At 35.8% G+C, this 23457-nt stretch overlaps 1 protein-coding gene across 2 annotated transcripts in view; it reads right to left on the minus strand.

Moving 5' to 3' along the window:
- Positions 1–23457, minus strand: part of HTR2C (5-hydroxytryptamine receptor 2C) — a 225252-nt gene that overhangs the window by 23573 nt on the left and 178222 nt on the right. The window contains exon 5 of one of the 2 annotated variants that reach the window (XM_084789846.1): positions 4084–4284. In XM_084789846.1, the coding sequence (XP_084645972.1) occupies positions 4084–4284 (201 nt within the window). The remainder of the gene's footprint in view (positions 1–4083; positions 4285–23457) is intronic. The other variant, XM_084789847.1, reaches the window with a different exon arrangement.

The raw sequence follows: 23457 nt of genomic DNA on the forward strand, positions 1-23457 counted from the left end.
GAAGCTTAGTTGTTTAGGTGTAAAGATGTTTTTAGGTCTAGATAGATGTTTTAAGTTGACAATGACAAGATGTGATGGAGACTGATTTACATTCACAATTTTAGATGCACCAAGATAGGAAAGATGTTTTCTTCAAGGCTGCCAAATACAAATAACCAAAACACTAAGAATGCAACATTTATATAATTCTTGATTGTGTCATGGTTCTTCTTGCTGCAGGCAGTTTATTGTATATATGTGCAATAATATAAATGTATATGTAAAAAATAAAAAAAATTTAAAAAACATTTCAAATGAATACACGGATTTTTCTTTGAAAGTTGTGACTTGAGAGTAAACCAAATCCAAAGAAGAGTCACTGAATGAAATTTCTGTCAAAAAGGTGAATTTAGCCCAAGGTAAGCAGAGAAAGGAAAATAGAAAAAGAGCAAATCTCAATTACGTGGAACTGGAAAGTACAAGAGAAAATGCACGAGTAAAACTGCTTCTTGGACAAATTCAATAAAAAAATTATATACTATTAGCAAAATTGGAAAGAAAAAGCAATTTTCAGCAATAGGAAACAACAAAGTATTATATAGTTTTTAAAAGGGCGATATAAGATCTTTGTGTGCCACTTTGTGCTAACACATTATAAACGTTAGATGCAATACAGTTTTTTCTTTGAAAATGTCCATTTACTAAAATAATATGAAACACAAAATGATAATATTCCTATTCGTGATGAAGTAATTAAATCAACAATTAAGACCAAACACACACACACACACACACACACACACACACACACACCCTGCAGTTAAGGAAGGCTAAATGACTATATTATTAATTGTTCTAAAGAAAAATGATGTGCTAAAGGTCTTCTAAGAAAAAAGATATAGAGATGTTTCAGATTCTATAAGGCATATATGCAGTCCTCACACCACAAGTGGACACCAAAGAAAACAAAATGAAAAAGTAAAATCTTTCTGGACAATTAACTAAGAAGGTTAATTAAATTTTAATACAGTCCAATTATATAGAAATTAGAAAGTCCGTTACCAAATGAAATGTATTTGAGCAATTCAAGATTAGTCACAATTCAAAAACATGTAATCTACTAAGAAATAAAAGAGGAAGTAAATCCAATACTCATCATACTAGACACAGAAAAGATTTGAGGAAATTCACACGTATTATGAAAAAGCCACAATGCATATAGAATGAAAGGGAACTTGCTGAATCTGATGAAGGATATTTGAAAAGGCTGCAACTAACACAAGGTGTTTGTTTTCTTTGTTTCCCTATGCTAGAGCCTTATACATACCAGGCAAGCCTTCTTACCGTGAAGAGACACTCCTACACACACACACACACACACACACACACACACATCAGTCTTAATATTGAAATACTAATACTTTTCTACTCAGAAAAGAAGGAAAACTGTCTTCTACCTCCACTCTCACTGAACACTCCTTTGCATGCCCTGCCAGGGCAATAAAGCAAGACTAATAAAGGTTTAAGACAAGGAAGAGTCAAATGAATCTGTCATCATCTATAAATGACATCATGGAGCATATATAAGAAATGGCAATTATACTGTTAACAAGCTCTTAGAAATACCAAGTCAGATAACAAGAATAATGTTTTGTGTCAATGACATAATTTAACCTTTCCCCAAAATATTAGAACTTAATAAAAAATAGCTTAAAAGTTTATCCCTTGATTCTTACTCTCGATTTCTTTTCTGTTAGAATCAGCAGTGACTATTAGTGCTCATGACATTTTGATATCTTATAAGAAATAATAAACTTTTGGAAGGTGTGCATAGTTGGGGAACCAACAGTTTCTCAGTGACCAATGCTTTGTGTTACTAAATCAAGTGTGAATAATTTACCTATGTATTTCATTGTGGCAGGCAATAAAAAAATCCTGAGAAATGGTTTCAGATTCTACATTGTGACTAAAGAAGCTACTACTTGCTAAGTTCTAGTCCAATGCCAAGTCTTCAACAATTATCTAAAGTAATTATAAAAATACTTTCCTGTATTAAAGCTGTCTGTGTGATGTAGTATATTATTTTAATGTAATTAAAAATTAGCTTATTTCAATAAATTAGATGCAGATGCATATATGAAAATAACAGACCAAACATAATACAAAAGGAATATGTCTTCAAATCCAATGATAAAGATTGGTAAAACAATGCTCCTCTTCTCACTGATCGTATTTTCAAATATAGTCATTGTTCTAGAATTGTTTATGTTAAGATGTAATAGGTTTATTGTTTTTAAAACTGCTGCATTAATACTTTTACTTATACATTAATTTTTAACACAGGAACTACCGATATAATATGAAGTACAATATGTTTAACAGTATAATATAGTCTTGAGAACAAATACTTTTAAATTTGATATATTAATACCTAAGAAATAACTAGCAATTTTGTTCTTGGTCTTTATATCATCACCAAGGGTATCTTGCTCAGATCTTATATGTTCATTGTAGATATGTCTATCTGTCCTTGCATGAGTTCAAATTATGGTGTACGTGAAATTTTATTATGTTATATTTTCCAGATGAACTGAATGTCTCATCATCATTTAGTAAACATTTTACAGAATATTTTTAGCAAAATTTTATTCTTACTAATAAGCTTGCTGTACAATATTTTTGTTGGTGTTGGTGTTTGAGGAAGGGACCTTTAAAGTTTTTTTTGCTTTTTTTTTACTTTATATACTTCACATATTATATAGAGCTGTAATAGTTTTTGAATTCTGACATTCTTAGACTATTATTTAGATTTTTGTAGTTAATAAAATTTGAGATGTATTTGGCTTTAATTCTGCCATTTACTGTGTTTTATATTTTCTTAACTAGTTTCCTTCTTTACCCTTAATATAACTTTTTGAATTTGTTTTATTTATCTATGATATTCTTCTTTAAAGTCTGGAAGTTAGGCATTTCTCTTGCATTCTTTTATTTCCTTCTAATACACAATTTATCATTTTTCATCAAATCTTTCTGTAACATATTATTTTATCTTAAAAATGTCATACTGGTTTCTAACACTTTATATGCTGATTTATAAATGAAGACAATGTGAACAGAACTTTGTAAGCACATTTTTTCATATATAGATTTATGCAATTCTGTGATAAACTTCATGGCTTGCTATCTAAAGGTCTCCTGATGCACAGTCTCAGAATGATATGCAGCTGCTATGACAAAACTATCTTACAAGTGATATAAATGTATTTGCTTGACTAATCTAGAGATAAAACTTTAGAAGATTCATGAAGTGCAGAGAAAGGACTAGACATTATTATCGTCTCCATCTGACTGTTTCAAAGAAACATAAGGTTGAAGAGAAGTTATTTAATGAGACAAAATATAAGTTCAACTGGGTGAAAGAAAGGAGAGAGTAATAAAAATGTTCTAACCTCTATCTAGTTAAAATTCTTGACTTTAATATCAGCATGATCAAAATATTTATGCATATCTTACATATGTGAAATAACATCATTTATTTCTCTTGAAATACTCTGAATCTTTTTTAAAAAGTCAACAGCTGTTTAAACAGTCCTGTTTAAACAGAACTCACAAACTAAAATTTATGAGAAATAGTAAATTTTGTTTAATAAAAGCACAAATTTCCATAAGTTTATTTTATACCAATTCAAACTTCCTTATTATTTTTCCACTTAAAATTTGCATATGGAATATGTAAAAATCAATAGGACAAATATTCTGAAAAGATATTTCTTTTCATTGATTTCAATGTTATATCTTACAAATTTAAACTTTTTCGTATAGTTTTGTAATTGTTATAGCATTTTTTATCTGTGTTGCAGAATCCATTGGTATATTAATGTAAAAATAATTTAGCTACAGAAATGGAAAGCTTAGGTCTTCATATCCATATGCATTATACTACTTTCATTATTTTTAACCTAAATATCAGATATGTAGGTTAAGAATAATTACTCGACAACCCGATCAAACGCATGTTACCAGTCGACGTCTGTAGGGTTGTTCACAGTACATAATCCGAAAGTATTGAGCATAGCCGCTGCAATTCTATGGCCAGGTATTTACCTATTGATATTGCCCAAACGATGGCAATCTTCATGATGGCCTTAGTCCGCGAATTGAACCGGCTATGCTCAATAGGATTACGTATTGCTACATACCGGTCCAGCGATATGGCGCAGAGGTGCATGATGGACGCAGTTGAAAATAGCACATCTAGTGAAATCCAGACGGGGCACAAATATCTAGGTAATGGCCAGACATAATCTGAAAGAGAAGAAAGAAAAGAGAAAAAAAAACATGTTATCCAAATTGTACTGACTATACGTTTCCACTTAGTCTATGTATTTTCTCTATATAACGTTTATTTTAGTTTAACTTTTTGAGATGGGGTTTCTCTGTAGAATAGAGTCCCAGCTATCCTGAATTCATTTTGTAGACGAGAGTGGCCTTGAACTCACAGAGATCTGACTGCCTCTGCCTCTCAAATGCTGGGATTAAAGGTGTGCACCACAGTGAAATTTCAGAGTTTTTCCCAGTGATGATAACATCAGTGTTATAATTTTTTAATTACAGTATGCTTTACATAAGAGTAACTGCTTGAATGAGTGTAATTCCAAACCATTTAGTAGCTTCACAATATTATACATACTTGACTTTCTTCAAAGTTTGGAACATGTTATCATTCTTGAAGAAAAACACTATCCATTAAGGAGTCAGCAACCCATTCTTTACTTCCTTAGCCCTAGGCAGCCTCAAGTTTGTTTGTTGTCATTACAGATTTATTTAGTTTGAACATTCCATATAACTGGAATTATTTTTCATAGTGGGATATTTGACAATTGTGTTGGGGGTTATCTATGTTCATCTACTTATTACTCTGGTTCTTTTAATAGCTGATAGGGTAGATGAGATTTTTCAGATGCTCTTATAATTGTTTATTGTTGTGTACCGCACTGAAGATAACTTTAGTTTATTGATCTTCTGTTCTGTAACTTTGCCAAGGTCATTTCTCATGTCTAGTTTTTGCAGTAGGTTCCTCATGATTTTCCATATATATATGATCACAAATACTTTTGCTTCTTCTTTCGTTTTCCCTCAGAGTTATATATTATTTCCTAATCTAGATTATTTAACTTATCATATGCTATTTATTGTATTGTTTCCTAATCTTTTAAAAGAAATATTTATTTTTATTTATGCTCATGCACCTACATGCTTGTTGTTAAAGAACAGAAGACACCATTAGATTGTCTGGATCTGTGAGTTATAGGTATTTGTTGAGTTGCTTGGCATGGGTGCTGAAAACTGAAACAAGATCCTTTGAGAGATTGTCAAGTCCTCTTAACCCCTGTTCCATTTTTTGACCCCCTCCCTGTTTAGTCTTTCAATTCTATTTTGTTAAATAGAATTTTTAAAAATTAGATGCCACCCTGGCATCTAATTTAGTGAATTGTGTCACTTTTCCCCTCTTCTTTCCTTAGTTCTTCTCAACAAAACTGTTAAAATTTCATAGAAGTTTAAGATTGCTGAATTGTATATTTTCTTATTCTATATTATGCCTATCATTTTGCTTGTTGGATCTTGCTCTTTTTCTCTAGTTACTTAAGGTATAGTTAGGTTAAATTTTTGATATTTTTGTTGTTGAATCACTCTAGTGAGTATTTCATTTCAGTTATTGTACTTTCCAGCTCCCGAATTTGTGCTGGGTTCTCTTTTATCACTCTAAACACTTAAGTATGTTTTCTATTTGTTGCAACATAATTTCCTTGTCTACTTTAATTCTTTGTTCACTATTTTCTTTAACTCTTTGAGTAAATTAAGTAATTGATCTAAAATATTTGTTAATTCCATTCTTGAGGTTCCTATGACCAGAGTCTGTTTTTTCCCTTAAGTTTGCCACATTTTCTAATTACTTTTCATAATTTTTAGTTTTAATGAATTTTGCATATGTTGAGAGATTTTTAAATTTCCCATTGAAGCAATTGTATAAATCAGATTTCCCTCCCTCTCTCCCTTCTTCCCTCCATCCTTCCCTCCCTCTCTCCCTCTCCCCCTCTCCTCTTCCTTCTCTTTCTCTTTCTTTCCCTTCTCCTCCTCAACCAAGCCTCTTCCTCTTCTTCTTTGATTTTGAGACAGACTCTCATTAATGTAGCTGAGGAAACCACTATGTAGACATATATGGTATTCAATATGTGGCAATTCTCCTGGTTCAACCTCCAGAGGGCTAAGAACTAGTGTGAACCAGCCTTCCTTGTTTTTTTCAAGTCATTTAGATCAAAAAGCTGAGGGGTTTTGTTAGAGCCTTAGCAACATCACATGGCAGAAATTATTTCATATTTTTTAATTATATGGAAGTGGGGGATGTGGAAAATTCAACTAACGTGACATTTACTCAAGTGTTCATCACCAGAAAGTCCCCTAAGTACAAGCCATTGTTAAAAGATCCTGGCTGATTTTATACCTATGTGTTTTAGATATAAAGGTCTTTCTATGCAAGGCCAATTGTGGGAACAAGGGGCAAGTGTCAGAAGCCTAGTGTTGATGAATTTGACTTTTATCATTTCTTTTTCTTTTTCATCTGGGGATTAAACCTATACGTTCTTGTGCATGCTTGGTATGTGCTCTACCACTGAGCTACAGTCTTGGCCTGTTATCACCTCTAGATTTCTCGAGTTATTTCTGCCATGGAAGTTGATTGTACTGTTGATTACAGTACTTTGCTTGACATATTTTGCATGTATAATTACATTTCCAGTTGCAATTAAAATGACATTTATAGAAGTTTCATTGGATGAATTGTTATATCTGTTATTTTCTACCATAAATGCAGATTTTTAAGAGAAATGAGTGAATATACATGATCTAAAGTCATAGCTGAATATGAGGAAACCTTATTTTCAGAAGCAAAGTTATATGTAATGTTTTACAGGAGGCCACTTTCAGGGCATAGAATATGGCATATGACGTCCATATGTTTACTGGGTGAACTGGAGACCAGCTAGTCTAAGATGAATTATGCTGAACAAGTAGCCATTTCACTAGCAAAGAAAGAAACTTCAGAAAGTACAAAAACTTAGCCTCCAAAGAAGAAGTGTATTGTTTTCCCAGAGAAGTGAGTATGTGTGCAGAGGTCCTTCTATGCAAGGCCCATTCTGGGAACACAGAACACATATCAGGAGCTTAGACTTGGAGACTGGGCTTGCTGAAACCTTTAACTGTATGGAAAAAACTGTTGAGTCAGAACTCTGTGGAGTCCCATGTTGTGGACACTTCAGATTAGAATGAGACTCACTTCTTGGTAGCCTGCTACCAAGAAGAGACTTGATACCCTATGAGCATATAAAGGGGGAGGAGGTCCCCCTTAGTCACAGCCATAGGGAAAGGGAGTAAGGGGAAAATGGGAGGGAGGGAGGAATGGGAGGATACAAGGGATGGGATAACCATTAAGATGTAATATGAATAAATTAATAAAAAAAATAGTGAATACTGAAAAAAAGAATGAGACTCACTAGCACAGCTGAAGAGGAACAAGTTGTGGCAAGTGCTTAATAATGATTTCCAAAAAGTCTGAAGCATGCCAGTGCAAAGTTTACTTAAAGCCCTATCTAGTATCTAGAGAAAGGGTACCAAGTGTACCACACACTCTAGTGGTGGTTTAAACCACAGATTACCAGAAGAAGCAGAATCCCACAAAGGTTTTGATCTCATTGAAGCACTGCTACTCAGATGGGAGGCCTTGTCCAGTTGTCTCTCCTTCACATTTATATTTTGCTTATTTAGTATATTTAATTTCAACTTTGTGAACCCTGTTGTTCTGCCCTGTGCCCACCCCAACTTTGCCTTAATCTAAAGTGAGCTTTTACAGAGAAAAAGGTTAACCTTGGCTATAAATGGATATGTGAGGTCTTCCTGAGCCATCCTCCCTAGTACTGAGATTGTTGAGGTTTGGTTGTATTTTTTTAAATTTCTATCTCTTTTCATTCTGCCTTTATCTTGGACTCTATTGCATAGATCCCTCATCTTAATTTTTCCTTGCATTCTATTTTCTTTTTCCCTCTTTGTATCTATGTTGTTCTGAGATTAATTACGTAATTATTTATATGCCTAATTTCTTTCTATTTCTACACACAGTAACTAATGTTTTAGCATATACTGTTCTATGCTTGCTTATTTACCAAATATTATGAGTTTAAAATGTGTTTTTATTTATATTTAATTATCATCTTTTGTTTGTTTATGTGTTTTATGTATATGAGCACTTTGTCTGCTTGTATATCTGCACATCATAAGAGAGCATTAGGTACCATTGTAGATGGTGATAAAACACCATGTGGTGGCTGGCAATTGAACTCAGAGCCTCTAGAAGAGGAGAACAGCCAGTGATCTTAACCACTGACCCATGTTTTCAGGCTCAGATGCTTGTTTTAAATTAACTATTATTGTATTTTTATAGATGGTTTATCAATCAGTTGTGGTTACTTTTATGGTTATCTTTCTGTTCTTGGAGTTATGCTGGAGTTTAAATCCAGTATTCTGAACATGTGGGCAGAAGGCATAGCAGTCCAGAAGGTAGAAGCTATACTATAATCTATTCCTGAAAAAAAATTATAAAAACTTCAACTGAAAGAGTGAAGATAATCAAAGTAATCCAACCATTGACTAAATCCTAGATGTGCTAGTTCTAATGCAGACACATGAAGAATCAAGACATGACTCTCCATACCTGAAAATTAATAATTACAGCATCTGTAATCTAACCATCCAAAGGAAGAGCCAGAGGGACAAATTGGACCATGCATTCCAAAAGACAAGCCACTGTGAGACAGGATTATAGAAGCTACAAAAGAAGCTCAAGAGATTTGAAACTTAATGCAGCAACAAGGCCAGGCAGTTTTCCCTATCCTATATTACCACCTAGCTTCCTCTTTTATTTAATATCTTATGTCAGTTTAACGAGCCAAACTGGAACCAGGCATGGTGGCAGATGCCTTTAATCCCAGCACTCGGGAGGCAGAGGCAGGCAGATCTCTGTGAGTTCGAGGCCAGCCTGGTCTACAAAGTGAGTCCAGGGCAGCTAGGACTACACAGAGAAACCCTGTCTCAAAAAATTACCCCGCAAACCAAACCAAACCAAATCAAACCAAACAAAGAAACAAACAAGAATCCAAGGCAAATTTCTTGCCATATAGTTCTTCCTCCCTTCTTACTCTTTTTTATTTCATCTGTTTTGGTTTTGGGTATTTGTTTGTTTGTTTTCATTTTCCCATCCCAAAGAACATAGAGTGGCAGAATTCACAAAGTGTCGTGTGCTTTGGCATTCTGAGAAATGGGACTATTCTATATTATCTGATAACATATCTTTACCTGTTACCTCTCAATCTTTTAGCCTAAAGCCACCTAAACTTGCTTTTGTCCCTATAGTATTTCATATTATTCACAGTCCCTTCTCTACTTTTTATTAACCTAATACTAACAACTACTTCTTGCTTTGATTCTTCTTCCTTTTTTTCCCTCTTAATTTACCACTCTTGATGGTACATCTTGCCAAACTGATGAGATTTAGAATAATCATAATAACAAATTTCTGTACATGTCTGTGAGGGATTATTGATATTAGGTAGTACCATTTCATGGCATTCATTGTTTTGTGCTTCCTGATTATGGACATAATATGTTTCTATCACTGTACTTTTCTTGCTGTGCTGGGTTATATCCTCTGCAATTACTAATTAAAATAATCTCTCCTTTCCTTTCAATAACTTTGATAATGATCATGTATTTTGCCACCAAAACAAGACAAGTAACTAATACACCATTTCCATTCATACCCACAGTCATATATTACTGGAAGTAGCACTATCAATGTGTCTTTACTCCATACAATGATGGCTGCTCAACAGATGATTGTCTTTAGTCGACTATTCCTCCATTTTCATAGTGGGCTCACATCTAGGTAGTGACAGCTTTTTTCAGTTACTATTCTATTTTCAATGGAATTCTGGGATAGAATCTAGTCCTTGAGTACTAGTCTAACAAAATAAATTGTCATCTTAACCCTACTTCAGTCTGATGCTTATTAAGTATTACCAAACCCCCACAAATTACTTAAAATTATAAAATTCCCGAGACATGTCTTCTAAAAAAATTGAAAGTCTCATGGTAACAACACCCAGTGTGGCAGCATTAAATGAAGTTCCAGACAAAAACATTCAAAAGAGTTATTATAAGTGTGATAAGAGAAATCAGAGATGACAAACATAAACTCTAGAGTGAATTCTAAGGAGATACAAATAAATGGTTGAATAAAATGAGGGAGTAATTATAGGCTTTCAAAACGATATTAAATAAAGAGAAACCCCAAAAGGAAAAACAGACAAAAATACTGGAAATGAAAAATTAAATTTAAGATGCATTGGGAAGTCTTAGTAATAAAATAAATCTTGAGAGAGACAGAATTTATCAGGACATTACAATTGTAAACATAGTCACTGAAACCAAGTGCACTCAAATTAATTGAAGAAACACCACTAGATAAAGTCATAGATTGAAACCAAAGCAATAACAGTAGATGACTCTAGTACTTCCACTTCCCCAATTTGCAGGTTATTGCCACAAAAATAAAAGAAAAACATCACAGCAAAATGTTATGATATATTAAATGGGCCTAGATGTCATATACAGAGCATTTTATCTAAGTTCTGTTGAAAAACATTCTCTGGCAGAGATTGTTTATTAGTACACAGAAAATGTCTTAAATACATGGAAGTGAAACAATTTTTGTATTCCATATTATTGTAGTGGAGTAAGCTAGAAACAAACACCAAAAGAAACTACAGAAAATTTCACAAACGGAGATAAGCAGCCCACTAGAGAATGTGGAACAGGGACACAAAAAAATTCATAAATCAATAAATGCCAACATAACAACTTGGAAAGCCTTTAAACAGGTTAGCGACAAGTAACAATCATTTATATATATTGAAAATTCCAATCACAATATTAAAACAGGGTTCAGAAAAATACCAAGAAACTAATACATCATGGCAAACAACAGTAATTGCTGTAATGAAATGGTAATTCAAACTGCAATACACACCTAGCTAATCTATTATGTTAATGGCTGTGAAAATGCTATTTTAGCATTAGATATTAAAATCATTTGAATAGATACAAAAGTCATTCTAGTACAAAAAAATTTTACTTATGTATAGATACTAAGAACTCTCTTAAATTTGCTTAATTTACTCTGAAACAACAGCTAGTAGAAGTAATTCAACAGTTTAGGTAATGTAGTTTAACTCCATCAGCTTCAGGAACTGAAAAGGACACTGTCTCATTGTTTATTATCATGCTTTTATTATTTTTACAGTTGTAAGGCTTAAACCATGCATGGTCCCTATGGGTGCTAGACGAATACTCTAAGACTGAGGTCCATGGCTCTCCCTGTATCACTCATTGCTTTCTTTACTTGGTTAGCTCACTAGCTAGCTAGTTAGTGTGTGTATATATGGTGCTGATGCTTGACATGGCAACATGTAGAGGCTAGAGGCTGGAGAACAGTTTGTAGGTTCTGTTTTCTCCTTTTAATTGGTGGGCCTCAGGGATCAAACTCAGTTGGTCAGTCTTAGTCCTAAGTGTCCATACACACTGAGCCATCTTGCTAACCTCTGTTAGTATTTTGTTAATTTTCACTGAAATGGGTATTTAAACAACATATTTAGCTTTGGAAAACAAGAGATAAATTTTTCTATTAATTTATGTGCTTCTAGGCCTACTAAATCTGAAACTTCTAGAAACAATAGGTTCAGTGAGAATAAATTATAGTTTGTATATAAGGAAATAAAAATAATCTAGAGATTTTAATTGTCTAGGAGCAAATACTAGAAACAATAACTGGAGTAAAACAATTCATTACAGTGACACGTCTCAAAAATTCTTATTCAAGTTTTTGTAAGAGAAATAGAAAATCTGTCATCTATCTATCTATTTTTTTTGTTTGTTTTTTGAGCCAGGGTTTCTCTGTGTAGCCTTGGCTCTCCTGGACTCACTTTGTAGACCAGGCTGGCCTCAAACTCACAACAATCCTCCTGCTTCTACTTCCCGTGTGCTGGGAATAAAGACTTACGCCACCATGCCCGTTTTGAAAATCCGTATTTTTTTACTATTACTTTTTAATTAGTCATGAATCATATGGAAAACATAAGTCTATGTTTAACCATATAAAAAGTCAAAATGTTATTCTTTTTATGTGAAAACATAAGAATCTAAAAGTCTTACTTGTGACTGTAAATAAATTTGTAAAACTACATCAATGGTATTCAAATTTTTGACAAATAAATGCTTATTTTACAAAAAATTTCATGAGGCAAGCTTAATATTGAAAACAAATTGTAAATATGCATCATTTATATAATACAATTTTAAGTCCCTTGGATCTTACTGGATGCTACTTCAAACAAATTATGTTTTCAAAATATTGCTGGACATACAACTTCTCTCTTGGAATTATTCCCTTCTCCCTTTTGTAACTTGTATTCTTGCTTGAAATAACAGTGTTTCTATTCTATTTACAATTATTGAATCATCTCTTAACTCATGATATGAGGTATATGACTTCTGACTTAGCAATCTAGTCCTAATTTTTATACTTTTCACTCTATAAATGGCATTCTTTCAATAAGTAGAAATTGGATTCTCTCTTTCTTTAGGTACTCTGCCTCTGAATATCCTAAATAAAGATATCCAATTACCAAATCTCCTTATGTTGACATAATGCTAAGAGAAGGTGGTACAATTCTTAAAGCACTGCATGTGTATCCATTGGAATTTCTGGAGATTTTTCATCCTCTTGCCAGCTCCTATGGTTTAAGGCAGACCTATACACTCTACCTTTTGTTAGTTAAAGTTACAGCAGTAAGTTGCTACCCTCTAATAAATATACCCATCAAAGTCTTCCTAGCGATGTAGCTCAACATCTTTGTCTCTTCCACGTACATGGCTTTTCAGTCAAGCAGAATGGCGTTCCAGTATCTGTCATGACGAAGTGGGCCAGGAGATGGGACATCCTACATATGCAACCAGCCAGCCCCCTCTTAGTATGAAGTAGGGATTTCCTGGCAGCACTATGCAGGATGTTCAACCTCCTCGTCCATATGAAGGTCCGCTGTTGCACGTTGTACTCCCATTCTCTGTTGTAAGACTTGTCGTTGATGCATGTTTCTCTGTGCAAATGATGATATGAAGGTTTCTTCTGACGTTGTCTTCTGTTTCTAATGAAATGTCATTGACTACTGATAATCAATAATCTACTCTTTTGCCAATTATTCTCCATATCTCAGAATTATCAATTGTTTCAGACCTTTAAAATTATTCTCTCCATAATTACAGGTTTCACAATACTTTATGAGCTAACTTCTCCAAAAATATTCCCAGTTTAGGCAACTGTGCTTGTTCCTTGAAATAATGTGCTTACCCAAGATCAAAAATTCAAGTGACAACACATGCTGGGGAGGATGTGGAGAAAGAGGAACACTCCTTCATTGCTGGTGGGAATGCAGTCTAGTGCAGCCACTTTGGAAATCTGTCTGGCGCTATCTCAGGAAACTGGGAATCGGGCTTCCTCAAGACCCAGCTATTCCACTCCTTGGAATATACCCAGAAAGTGCTCCAGCACACAATAGGGACATATACTCAACCATGTTCAGAGCAGCCTTATTCATAATAACCAGATCATGGAAACAGCCTAAGTGTCCCTCAGTAGAAGAATGGATAAAGAAACCGTGGTACATATACACTATGGAATACTACTCAGCTATTAAAAACAAGGAATTTCTGAAATTTGTGGACAAATGGATGGGACTAGAAATGATCATAATAAGTTAACCCAGAAGCAGAAAGACTCACATGGTATACACTCACTTATAACTGGACACTAGCCCAAGGGGCATGTCTCATGAAAGTCTTTACTTCCTAGGAAAAAGGGATAGTGGTGAGGACACCTTAAGGTGGGAGAAATATAGAAGATAGGGAAATAGATGGATCCAGAGGGTCCCAGAAACCTACAAGAAGAACACTATGATGGGCTGATCTGGGCCCAGGGGTTCTCCTCGATCTGTGGCACCAACCAAGGACAATATGTGCAGTCATCATCAAACCCTTACCCAGACCTAGCCAAGGGACAAAATATTCTCCACAGTTAAGTGGAGACTGGGGACTGACTTTTACACGAACTCTGGTGCCCCTTATTTGGCCATGTCCCCTTGATGGGGAGGCCCGATGGCACTTGGAGGAAGGATAGCAGACTACCAAGAAGAAACTTGATACCCTAGCATCATATTCAGGGGGAGGAGGTCCCCATCAGTCACAGTCATAGGGAAGGGGAATGGGGTGAAAGCAGGAGGGAGGGAGGAATGGGAGGATGCACGGGATGGGATAGCAATTGAAATGTAATATGAATGATTTTATTTTTCAATTAAAAAAACATAAAAAAGAAATAATGTGCCTACAGGCTTCTTGCACTATAGAAAAGTCAGTTCTATTGCTGGATGAGTATACTTTGCAGACATGTTATGATAATGCCAACAAAGACTCAGTTAACCATTAGTTAACTATAAAAACTGTAGTCCTAAGCACTGCCCTGTATTCAGAGACTGTGTCTCTGAAATGTGCTGACAAAATATGGAAAGAATAGTTCTGTAGGGAGAGAGTACACTAGCTGTTTCCTTTCAGCTGAGAAAGCTCTGCCTGCTGTGATTACTCAAGGTCCAGCCCTGAGGACTTTGTAGTATTTTTAAGTTGTGACCATACAATTCCACAAGGAACTCACATCTGGGTTGTTCGTTCTGATCTACAAATACCTTTTTGAAAGCATACTCTGCTTGCCCAACAGAGAGTCCCACAATTCTTAGTCTTTCTATATTACTTCAATGTTTTTTTTTATTATTTTGAGAATTGTATCCATTGCTTTTTGATCACATTCAGCTCCTTCTGTCATCTATTCCCTTATCTCTTCCCATTCCCCACGTGCCCAATTTTGTGTCCTCATTTTTAAAAACCCGCCAAGTCCCATTAACCCTTCCTTTACACTCATAGGTGTGTGGTTATTGACTGGACTGTGTTACAGCTATCAGGGTGCACACTCATAAGGAAAAGTAAGTCTATCTCTCCCTCAAACCATTGCTTTTGATTAAGCTACTTCCATTCAAGCAGACACCAAGCCATTCCCTATGAATTTATGATACATAATTTTATGTCTCTATTCATATATTATAATCAAAGTGTTTTGATATGTATAAGGGTAGATCATAAATTTTCCATGCTTTGCTTTTCCAAGTATATGTTAATAATTATTTCAGCTATATTTATACTATAGAGGCCCTCTTTCTCAGCAGCAGGAAAAATTAAATGATGCAGGAAAGGAAATAAGTATTGTTACTTTAATTTTATGTCTGCTTTCTTGTTTGGCGCTTTAGCTGCAGCTTATCACACCAACCATATTGATTACTAGGTTTCTGCAAAGAAAATACTTGATTATGTTGTTGATATGGGGAGATGTCTAAATAAGTAAAAAAGGAGAAATGGGAACAAGACAAATTCAGTCATCATGGAGATTAGTATTCACACTCAGATTTGGGCATTTTTCCTAAACAAACTGCCTGACTAAGTCTAAGAATTCTCTTTTAACTAGGGGGAAAGAGTTCATTTACAAGAGTTACTAACACTATGGGCAGAAAAGCAGTGAGACAGCAGCAGGGCTTTAAGGAGTCCAGGCCCCAGTACTGCTATGAAACTTGGAGTGAGGCGTCACAACCTGTGCTCCAAGTCAAGTCTGGCCAGCCATCACCAATAAGCTAGTTAAGAGATCCAAGTGAAAATGGTAAGGAGAATAAGGAGATGTAATCAATGTGGCCATATTGGGAAGAGTGACAACAAGATGAAGCAAACCCTTTCATAAGAACAAAATTTAAATGAAGGGTCAAAGATATGCACACTTTAACAGTCCCAGTCAAGATATGCTTTTGCCCACTGTTGACCCATCATTTTATGGGATTCATTCTCATCCTGTAAAGTGGTCTGATAAGTTGTGAGAAGTGTTTGAAATCACTTTGGGAGACTAGTTCTCTTTCCTCCTCCAAGGATGAGATTCCTGGAGAAATTCCTATTTGATTTGGGTCCATTGTTCTAACAGTGTAATCGATTGAGAGACACAAGTGTCTTTCTAGAACATCTTCACTGCTGCCAGATGAGTTAGAGTTTCCCACTTTCTGTTTTACAGCTTCCATTTTGAGGCAGAGTTTGTCTATGTCTAAAACAAATGTATTAAACCAAAGTAGCAAGATTTTTTTCTGTTAGATGCACATTTATTTTAGTGGCATAAAAATACCTATAAAGTATGGCCACATTTATTATGTGGTGTACAGTAATGCACATTTTATATGTAAATATTGTACATATGATAACTACATGTTATATATAACATGTATGATACACATGTTCTTTAAAACTTGATAAGTTACTGTAGGATTTTTAGTCAGCAGTATGTACAAGGTATGGCTCCAGTTTGGATTAGAACACTACATGTTTTCCTTAATTTGCTGTAATTTTAGTAATAAGTCTATGATTGGCTTTCCTATGTAGTTGTCATTGGTTTTTTGCCCAGACTGGCACCTATAATATATCTCACACGAACCCTTCTTTCTCTTCCAGGGAAAATCCTATGCATAATGGCCCACCTGAAATAATACTTCATTTGGGCAGCCCTTTTTGAAACTCCATCTACAGTAAATATCCCATTAATATGTCTTCTAGCTTTACCCTGCACATATCTCTATCCTAGTACATTTATTGTACTACAATTTTCTCTTTATAGCCCCTGATACACTGTAAAAATTTGGAGAGTATATTCTTCCTGAGTGCTCTGTAATGTGTCCTGTTCTATAGTGAATAGCCCAGGCACCAGTACTTTCATGCCTCATGATGTCACAATTCACCTCATTATTGACATCATCTTTACTCAGACTTTCAACCAATGAGGACAGACCCAGTAGTATATAATGGCCTCCTTTCAACCAGCAGTTTCGGTCTCACTCTTGTCAGGATCAACCAAGCAAGCCCCTGGTTGCCAGCCTTTCAAGCCTCTATGCTTGGAAAGGAGATCCTTATAAGAGCACAAGTATAACCTGCCATCCTGTCTGCAGTCAGCATATCTACTTTGACTCTTAAATGTTATTTCTGTTTCAGGTGCCTTTGTATTGAAGCCATCACCTCATTGAAGACTACTATCAAGACTGATTATGGGCAATAACTGAAACGCCTGATACAACACGACAACCAGCCCCTTTGGATGGTCAAAGTACCTTGGTTTGAACCTCTCATTTTCATCATGGACTTGTGAATGTGGACTTAATCTGCTGAACAAGACTCCAAGATGGGAATAGGATTCTTTGCCCGGTTTTATTATCCTGCTCTTGAAGACATTTACGAAGGTATTAACAGGCTAGCTCCAGAGCCCATCATCCGTCAAGAATTTCCGAGTCCATATTTTTTATTGACTCTGTTTGTGGAAATAGTTAATCATCGAGGAGGTTGTTTTAAGTATTTCCATGTAATAAAAGAAATAGTGAAATATCACTTTGCTGTCTATAAGGATCTTTTTATTTGGGAAGTGACATAACATTTTTTTTTTTAGTTCGAACAGTTTAACTATGTAAAATAGTAGAAGTGTTTTAGTCTTTGTAAGTATAAGTAGTAGCAAACCTAAATTCAGAAAGACCACTTGTCTGTTAAAAAGGAGAAGCCTGATAATCAGTATCGATAACTATCAAACCATTTGACTTTAACAAAGAATAATATGTATGTCATTGTTTAAGCACATCTTGTCTCAGCTACTGAACAGTGCCTTCGTAGCATACAGCATGGCTCCTATAGATCTTCTACATATAGAACACAGAATTAAGGTAACCAAAGGGTGAACCACAGAGTGTTGGATGATCACCTGTCAAGAATGTCTTATTTCCACTAGAAACACACTACGTGACAAACTAGAAGTCAAGTAACTAGTGTATCTAAAAAAATCTCAAAAATTGTCACTGCAATAGAAAAAGTGTCACTGTGAAGAAATGGTTGTTTTACTCCAAGAAGTGGTGGTGTGAGAATGAACTTGTGCTTGTTAATGAATGGCTAAGAAAGGAACATGCTGGGAATAGGTAGCAGCTCCCTAGGAATCAACAAAGTTTCCAGCGAAAAATGGCCTTCAATCTTCTATTAAAACTGTGGACTTAGAGAACCATTTATAGCAACAGCCAGACAAAACATTTAATATGCTAATGTATTTCACAGTGAATCAAGTCTTTGTAATAGGGGCTTGTAATAATGAATTTCAATAGTTCTTGTCTTTTCCATATGGGAAGTATTGCCAGGAACAATGAAAGGAAAAATGATATGTGAAGGTAATAAGTATATGTAATAGTTCCATTGAGACAAGCGTTTTACACACATACACACATGCATGCACATACACACACATATAGTAGAATGTATATATGCACACACATATACATATATACTATATATTTCTATTCCACCTGTACTACTTAAACATCTTTCTCTAACGAAAGAGTTTATAGCATTATGTATATAGTAACATATTATTCTAAAACACATATAAAATGGAGTCTAAGGAAATTAAGAAAAGATGGGATTTTGTTTAAGGTTCACCTGTTAAATGTTTTTGAGACAGACTCACTACACAGCTTTAGGTAGCTTCGGACTTTCTATGTATACATGGTTTACCTCAACCTCACAGATGATCCCCTGCCACTGTCTCTCAGCCCATGCTGTTTCTTTACTTTTAAATTTAGTTCATTCACTAATAGCTGTATTTTAATTTTGGATTTTCTATTAAAATAAAATTTACACAAATGGAATTATAGAGAAATACAAACCATAGGGATCTTTGTGGCTGGTGTGGAAGGTACACTTTAACTATAAAATAAAATAAAATTAAGGGTTTAACTATATTTTGTCAACTACTTTGACTAACAGTTTGTGTAGGCTAATTTAAAGTATTTCAAAATACAGAAAGTGCCCACATTTTAACTTGATCACTGTTTAATAATTTTTGGTGAGGCATGAGAATTTTTTTGGATTTTTTTTTGTGTGATATAAGATTTGTTTCAGGATTGAAATTAAAGACAACAAATGGTAAAGAAGAAGGAGGAGGAGGAGGAGAAAAAGAAGAGAAGAGAAAAGAAAAGAAAAGAAAAGAAAGAAAGAAAGAAAGAAAAGATAAAAGGTGCCTGGAAGCCAGTGCAGGATTATAATAATGAACCCACTGCAGACCTATGCCACAAGCAATTGCCTTCATTTCCACAGGCGTTCTCTCTAGGGTAATGCTGTACTGGTATGTCTGATGTCATAGCTGAGGTTCAGAATCAAGAAAGCAGAATGCAAAAGGAAAGTGGTCAGAGAAAATGGCAAGGAGTAAAGCAGAGCAGTTGCAATGCTTCACAGAGCACACTACCATTAACCAACAAGATTCATTTGATCTGTTTGTACCTATGGTGAATCCTAGTTGTTTCCCTTCCTGTTTCCTAGGCAAGTGCTCTTTATAGGTTATTTATTAATTAATGAATTAATATTTTGAGGTTCTAATGTTTTTTTTTAATTTATTCACTTTACATCTCGATTGTAACTCCTTCCTCATAGCCTCCTGGTCCCACCCTCCCTCCTGTTTCCCCTCCCCCCTCTTAGTCCTCAGGGAAAGCCCTCCTCCCCTATCACCTGACCCCAGCCTATCAAGTCTAATCTGGAATGCCTGTATCCTCTTCCTCTGTGGCCTGGCAAGGCCAGGCCCCCCCTCCACCAGGGGCAAGTGATCAATGAGTGGGCACCAGAGTCTATGTCAGAGGCAGCCCCTACTCCCCATATTATGGGACGCACATGGAGACTGACAGCCAAACTTTGGGGCAGAGCATATGGAATCTTATGGAAGTCTTATGGGAGCCAGAAGGCATCAGAAGGGACAGGAGATCAACCAGGAGTCCAACAGAGCCAAAAAATCTGGGCCCAGGGGAGCCTGCAGAGACTGATGTATCAACCAAGGATCGTGGATGCAGTGGACCTAAACCCTCTCCTCAGATGTAGTTGATAGGCAGGTTTATTTCATTTTTATTATTTATTTATGAACTGTTTTATTAATTAAACATTTTTTACTTTTTATATATACATTTATATTATTACTTATTTTTATTATTTATTTATGAACTGTTTTATTAATTAAACATTTTTTACTTTTTATATATACATTTATATTATTACACATATATACAATAAACTACCTATAGCAAGAAAAACCATGACACAATCAGGAATTATATAAATGTTACATTCTTAGTGTTTTGGCTATTTGTATTGCAGCCTTGACGAAAACATCTTTCTTATCTTGGTGCATCTAAAATTTTGAATGTAAATCAATCTCCATCACATCTTGTCATTATCAACTTAAAACATCTATCTAGACCTAAAAGCATCATAACCCCTAAACAACTTAGCTTCATTGTAAAACTAAGCTACCTGATCTTCAACTCCATCAGAGATTTGAGAAGGAATAAACTTGATTACCTGAATATATTGAGAGTGCAGGTTAGTAGCTTCCCAAATAAGAAGATGACAGAGACAGTTTTCTACCTGAATAGTCACTCAAAACTCCCTATAACATTGGAGAATCATCTTCAGCCTTCTGGTCCCATATATCTGACAGACATATTTGTGAGGCAGGAACTATTGAGGACTTGCTTACCCAGTCTCGGCAGAGTCTGGCTGCTGAATCTGCCTGCATCTAAACTTGCCTTTTTTATGCAGGATTCACTCTGTGGTAGAAATGATACTTTTTGCACAGTGGTTGGTTTGCCCCATTTGAAGCCATCTCCATAAGGAGGCTCTTTGATGCTCATCATCCTCTTTGAGTTAGGCTGAGTGTTGCCAGGAGTTCACCTGTCTCTTTGTCAGTGACTCTTTAAAATAATAAAAACACTTTAAAATGCCATTTTCTGCATGTCTCTGAGGTTTCTGAAGACCTTGTCTAACTATCCTACCTTATCTTTCTAGAGAATCATATCTATCTGGATAGGAAGGTTTTTAAAAATGATCTCAGTGTGAAGTTTATGTTATTGCCACAATTCTCAGGAAGTACCATGTGAAGACATTAAAGGAACACTATTACATTGTTGCCACATTAGATTGGCAGAATAGTTGGAAAGGTTTAAAACTTTCTAATTTTTCTCCTTTTATAAAGTAGATTGTGTATCTACCCAAGCCACATTCTCCTTGAGTCTAGTCCAGTGAGTCTTCCCCATATACTTTCCCCAACCTGCCAGATCTAGCCTGGCTCCACCTCAGTGCCCAGGCCTAATCTAGTCAACCCTGCCAGTGTCACAACTAATTTCTGGCTTTCTGCTAGGACCTACCCTGCCTAATCCCTAAATCACAGGCCTCTCTCATGCTATATCTAACCTTTCCATCCAGCCAGATCTACTCCCACACTCCAGACTCTGCCCAGGAGGTACATCAGGTATACAAGCCAAATTTGTCTGGTCATCCTGATTCCATTCTTCCCAAGCCATTTCCAACCTCTTGGCCCCAACTTCCTGCATATCCTCTCTTCTGCCCTAAAATTCTCTGTCCAGATCACACTTAGAACTAACAAACAAAATCTACACGCCCATGTATCATCTTGAAAAATATCATGCCTACCAGACTTGTAGCAATGCTTGCCAATGAGAATTACCTATATGAATCCTAGGACACAGAATTTAAAAGGGCAATCCTAACCATCAAGGAATGTAAAGAAGACATAATGAAACAGTTCAATGAAATCAAAGATAAAAGGTTTAAAGAGATTAAACATCTGAGTGAAGACCAAGAAAACACAAACACAGGTTGCTAAAAATGATAATGATCTAGGGTGTTTTAATCAGGAGATAAGAGATATTCATGAGGACTCAAGCTCAAATGAAGGTGAGATTGAAAACTCAGGTGAGTAGGTGAGTGTGGTATGGAAGAATGGGGGATGGAAGAACCCAGAGGGAGCAGAAGCCCCAGAAGGAGACCATCAAGGCCAGCAGATCTGGACTGAGGGGGCCTGCACAAACTGCTGTACCAATAAAGGAGAACACATGCAGTAAACCTACACACCCGTTTCAGATTTAGCCAATGGACAGAACATTCTCCAAGGTTGTGGGGAGAGCAGGGACTGACTCTGACATGAATTCTGGTGCACCCTGTTTGACCACTTCCCCTTGGTGGGGAGGCCTGGTGGCACTCAGAGAAAGGGGAAACAGTCTACCACGATGAGACCTGAAAGGCTGTGGTCATATGGTGAGGGAAGAGGCCCCCTTCTGTCAGAGGTCTAAGGAAGGGGAATAGGGAGAAAGAGGGAGAAAAGGTGAGAACAGGAAGATACAAGTGAGTGGATAACAATCAGGATGTAATCTGAGTAAATTATAATAAATAAAAAAAATAACCCAGCAACTTGAACCCCCTTCCTCCATCCCCAAAAAAGCCTTAGAACTAGAATATATAGAACAAATGGTAGAGTGTCAGGACTCAAAGGTAAGGATCTGGAGCAGTATTTCTCAACCTGTGGCTTGCAACACCTGGGAGTTCTAAAGGCCCATTCGCAGGAGTTGCTGGATACCATTGGAAGGCACAGATATTTATGTTTTTTACCTGGTGGCACTCAGAGGAAGGACAGCAGGTTACCAAGAAGAGACTTGATACCCTATAAGCATATACAGGGGGAGGTAATCCCCCTTAGGAACAGTCGTAGGGGAGGGGAGTAAGGGGAAAATGGGAGGGAGGGAGAAATGGGAGGATGCAAGGGATGGGATAACCATTGAGATGTAACAAGAATAAATTATTAAAATAAAATTTTAAAAGAAGATTTATTATGTACATAGTACTTTTTCTGCTTGTATGGGTACCAGATCTTATTACAGACGGTTGTGAGTTACCATGTAGTTGCTGGGACTTGAACTCAGGACCTTTGGAGGAGTAAGCAGTGCTCTTAGCCTCTGAGCCATCTCTCCATCTCTTTAAAAAAAGATTTATTTATTTTATGTATATGAGTACACTGTCTTCATGCACACCAGAAAAGAACATCAGATCCTATTACAGACGGTTGTGAGCCACCATGTGGTTGCTGGGAATTGAACTCAGGACCTCTGGAAGGCCACTCAGTGCTCTTAACCACTGAGCCATCTCTCCAGCCCTGCGATATTTATGTTATGATTCATATCAGCAACACATTACAGTTATGAATTAGCATAAAAGTAATTTTATGGTTGGTGCTCACTACAAGATGAAGAACTCCATTAAAGTCATGCAGCATCGTAATTGAATATTTTTGGGGAACTAGGGGAATTTTTCTTGCCTTTATAT

The sequence above is a fragment of the Acomys minous genome (genome assembly GCF_964271855.1).
Source record: "Acomys minous genome assembly, chromosome: 7".
Lineage (NCBI taxonomy): Eukaryota > Metazoa > Chordata > Mammalia > Rodentia > Muridae > Acomys > Acomys minous.